Source organism: Austrofundulus limnaeus, unplaced genomic scaffold, assembly GCF_001266775.1.
Source record: "Austrofundulus limnaeus strain Quisiro unplaced genomic scaffold, Austrofundulus_limnaeus-1.0 Scaffold107, whole genome shotgun sequence".
Taxonomy (NCBI): Eukaryota; Metazoa; Chordata; class Actinopteri; order Cyprinodontiformes; family Rivulidae; genus Austrofundulus; species Austrofundulus limnaeus.
Window position 1 is genome coordinate 675,991 of NW_013952509.1, and position 4,487 is coordinate 680,477.

The following is a 4,487-nucleotide window of genomic DNA, read 5'->3' on the forward strand; positions in this document are numbered from 1 at the left end:
GGAGAGAGGGCACAAATTTTGGAAGTGGGAGGGACATGTCCCACTCCATGCCTATGGTGGTTACGCCCATGCATCTTTCTGTTAAGTTTTAGCTATTTAAGCATCTTTGCAAAGTAAATATCAACAAGTGAGGTATTAATAGCTCATAACCTTTCCTCAAAACACAATTTCAAAAGATTAAAAATCCATCTTTATTGCTTATACTAAAATAGAAAGAATTACAAGAAATTGAGGCATCACATTCCACAGGAAGCCTGACCCTGTCCAAAATGTGATGAGAATCAGCACAAAGTGAACATTTGCACATGAAATACAACAAACTCTATCCCTTGTGGTTTAATACTGCAACTCAACCCTAAGTCAACATGACTGGGAAAGTTTAAAAAAAAACTGCCTATAACATTACAGGCACTCATCTTAAGTAAAGACTGTGCAAAATCTGCTTTTGTATCTGCATCTCAATAATCGTAGACAAAATCAAAAAGAAAAAAATAAGTAGGTCCTCTGGATGGGTTCTTCTTTAGTGAAATGTTTCATCTCTCCTCCAAGAGACTTCTTCAATCTGATGAGTTTCAGGTGAACTCAGCCTTATGAGCACTGCCTCCACATGGTGGACAAACAGGTTAGTCACATGCAAAAGAGGGCCATCGCCTAACAATAGGCTTGATTAGCTCTATATTACTCTGTTTTTGCCGGGGTACTGGATCTTTATTTATCAAAGAAATAAGATCCAGTTCCCCAGCAAAAACAGAGTAGTATAGTATATGCTGTGAAGTGTCAGGAGGACTGTGATCTATCATACATTGGGGAAACAAAACAGCCGCTGTCCTGAAGCATCTCAGTAATCCAGGTAAAAAAATCAAAAAGAAAAAAAATTGTGTAGGTCTTCTGGACGGGRTCTTCTCTAATGAAACGTTTCGTCTCTTCTCCAAGAGACTTCTTCAGTCTGAGAGTTTCAGGCAAAATTCAGGCTTTTAAGCCCAGCCTCCGTGTGAGGCTGAAATAGCCACTATTCAAAAGAATGAGCCAGCACAGACYAGCTACTTCGTCGGGTCAGGACTCTGCAGTTTACACTCATCTACAGGTCAGCGGTCACTCTTTCAGGGATGAAGATGTTCTCATCCTTGATAGAGAGGAACGTTGGTTTGAGAGAGGAGTAAAGGAAGCCATCTTTGTGAAGAAAAACTGTCCACCATTAAACAGAGGTGGAGGCCTTCATGTCCAGTTGTCCTCCTCCTACAATGCTGTTATTGCAAGTATGACTCAGCCCTCTGTAAGCAAAAGGTGTGAATCAGGACCCCAATAATACCAACACAAAGAGGGGAAAACAAAAACAAGGGGACATTGAACCCCACTTGCACTCACTACATAACAAAACACCAAATAACTACAGCCGAAGCATCCAAACCAATAATTCAGGTGATGGGGCACATGACCCTCCATGAAGAATAGAGCTAATCAAGCCTATTGTTCGGCGATGGCCCTCTTTTGAATGTGACTAACCTGTTTGTCCACCATGTTGAGGCAGTGCTTATAAGGCTGAGTTCACCTGAAACTCATRAGACTGAAGAAYTCTKWTGGAGGAGAGACGAAACGTTTCACTAAAGAAGAACCCATCCAGAGGACCTACTTATTTTTTTTCTTTTTGACTGCTTTTGTATCATTTCTCCTAGTGGCAGCAGCATACAACACAAACTGTTTCCATGGCCATTACTAACACGCCGTGACAGTCATTTGCCAATTAAGCCGACCCTTACCCAGCAGGAAAGTGGGGCTGTTAACCCGCAACCTCAATGAAGACACCATGTCTCATCATTAATGGCACTCCCCATATTCACTTAGTGCACATGCCTCTGAATACCCTTGTGGCCTGCTGGCACGCTGCAGTCATTATGCTAATTGCTTAATTAGTCAGGAGAGATTATGAATTAGCGTGAAATGATGAAATCTCACTTGATAATCGAGTCAGATACCTGGGTAAGGATATTAGGAAAATTCATACATCAAAGCAGAATGAAATGCAAGTTTAAAATTCAATATGTGCATAAGATAAAGGAAGGTTMGAGGGTCTGTGTGCTTATCTGTAATTAGAGTGAGACGAACCTCTTTGAAGGCAGCAGCAAATTTTAATAAACCACCATAAAACCAGATAATTACAATTTCAAATGCTAAAGTAAAGCCACTTCTGTGCTTACCTTGAGTTTCTCATAACGGTCGCTCAGGGCTGCCACCTGATGATCCCTGTGCCTTCCAACCAGCTTGCACAGCGAGCAGATCAGCTGGTCATCACTCACACAGTACATGTTCACCTTCTCCTCCTCGTGCTCCAGGCACTGCAGCCCCCTGAGGTGGGAATCGGGCATAGGCTCGATGAGCCTGTGACCGGTGAATGGCTTCTTGTTTGGGTGAGTGGCTTTGAGGCACTCCTCGCAGTACGACACCTCACACGTCACGCATGTTTTAACGGCCTCTTGAGGCGGGTCCTGCTCACAGAACTGGCACTGGACTGGTTCTGGTGGGGTGCATGGGCTGGACATGGCAGCGCTGATGGGGACCAGAGCCAGCCGGTTGCTCCCTTCCTCAGAGGGAGAGTTGGGTCCACTGTGGGGGGCCGGCAAAGGCAGCGGTAAAGGAAGCCCAGCTGACGACGAGGCTCGCTGGACTCTGTCGATGATGTTCTGCAAGGTCACGTTTCTCTTAAGTCCTTCTAGTCCACGCTCTGGACTCAGGGAGATGACATACCTACAGGTGGGGCACTGAAAGGCGCCGATGCTCTGAACGGACTCGTTGGTGGCGCAGTGGGAGACGAGGATGCGATGGGCGCAACCGAAGCACAGGCTGTGGGCACAAGGGAGCAGCAGTGGGTCTTCAAAGAGCTCCAGGCAGATTGGGCAGGTCAGCTCTGACTCCAGAGTGTCCATCCTGCTCAGAAAAGGCCAGGCGGGACCAGGCACAGCGTCGACAAAATCCAGAAGAGCCGCTCAGCTGTCTGGAGGTCAACGACAGACAGAAGGAGAAAAAGGGGAAAGAAAGCAGAGGGATTTGTGATTGAATTGTGTGTGAAACGGCTTACTTTCAGCTGCTTTCATGGGAGAGCTTATACCTCCATGGAGCAAAGCAGTTAACAGACGTCCAGAATTTCAGCACTGAGGGCTGTTTTTTAAGGTATAAACTGAATGGAAGAAGCCATTAAAATCACATTAAAGCAAATACCAAATAGATCTAATGAAATTGTAAAATTCTGGACCTTTTAAGTAAAAAATGTCATCCTTGATCAGTAATTAGTGTTCAAAAAAGCTTTCCATTTCTTTTTTCATCTCTGTGAGATAGTTTTATCAGATTTGTAGTTAAAAATGACAACATGTTTGTTTAGTCTTAAGCCTGGATTAATAATAGTGATCAGCAAAATCAAGAATTTCCTGCTCAGATCACATCAAAGATTTAAGAAACTGTCAAGAATTGCTTGAAACTGTATTTGCACAACTCCAAGCGACTCATTTCGTCTCCTCAATGGATTTGCAACAGCAGCTGATTCATGCTGTAAATGCTGTGGCTTATTAGCAATTAGAGTTAATCATTGTAAACTGAATAGTTTTACTGAATAAGGATACTCAAGACTTAATTTCTAGTTTGGATTATACTTAACTTGAAATCATTTTTTAAATCTAACTGAAGTGTGTGTTTTGTGCATTAGTATTCATATGGCAGTGGGAGTGATGTTTTGATATTAGGTGCAGCAGTGGCAGCTGTAGGCAGTTAGCGATTAGCACACATGTCAACTTATTCCTCCCACAGAGAAGATGACTTTTCTGCTTGTTTTAGCTGTCGTGGTGTCTTAGACTTGGGTTTTCTGTCATGTGTTTAACCGCATAGAAAACAGTGTGTGTGTTGTTTCTGATCACTAAACGTGTTTTCCTCTGAAGCGTGTGACATAAGTGCTGTCTGCTCTTTAGAGAGTGATTCTGTGTTGTAAAGTTTGAAGCCATCATGTCGCACAAAGTGAACAGTTCTGATTTCCAGCAGATATGTTGTCTTATTAGCATTGCAGCTAAAGCAGGTTCAAATGAGCATTTTTGATTTGTTAATTCTYACGATGCTCTTTGGGGGTATTTTTAGGAAAAGAAACCAGAACATCAGCTTCATTTGCAGCCTGTTTGTGATGGGGCATCAAAAAAACGTGGACAAAAAATTGTTCAGTTGTCATCTGGAAAAAGACAAAATGATTATGAGAAGTTGTTTTAAAATATTTAAAATAAAAACACTTGCAGACACTGTCTCTTACAGATCATTTGTGATGGTATTTTAGCTTGGGAAGTGACAGCCTTTTGCGTTTCCAGTAATTTACAGAAAATAATAATTCAGGATTCTGCAGGCTTTATGTTTAAAAGAGCCATTGTTTGCCCATTTCCTGCAAAATCAATGTTATACAAAGCCATGAAATCTACTTGTCTCCTAAAAACATACCTGATGAATTCCCATGTTTATTT

General features: G+C 42.4%; 1 protein-coding gene across 3 annotated transcripts in view; it reads right to left on the reverse strand.

Annotated features, from left to right (window-relative positions):
• LOC106521329 (E3 ubiquitin-protein ligase Midline-1) overlaps positions 1-4,487 on the reverse strand; it is a 79,420-nt gene that overhangs the window by 22,418 nt on the left and 52,515 nt on the right. For 2 of the 3 annotated variants that reach the window (XM_014013861.1, XM_014013859.1), the window contains exon 2: positions 2,196-2,989. In XM_014013861.1, the coding sequence (XP_013869315.1) occupies positions 2,196-2,921 (726 nt within the window). In that variant the 5' untranslated portion in view covers positions 2,922-2,989. Of the gene's footprint in view, positions 1-2,195; positions 2,990-3,103; positions 3,173-4,487 lie in introns of those variants that run through there. The other variant, XM_014013860.1, reaches the window with a different exon arrangement.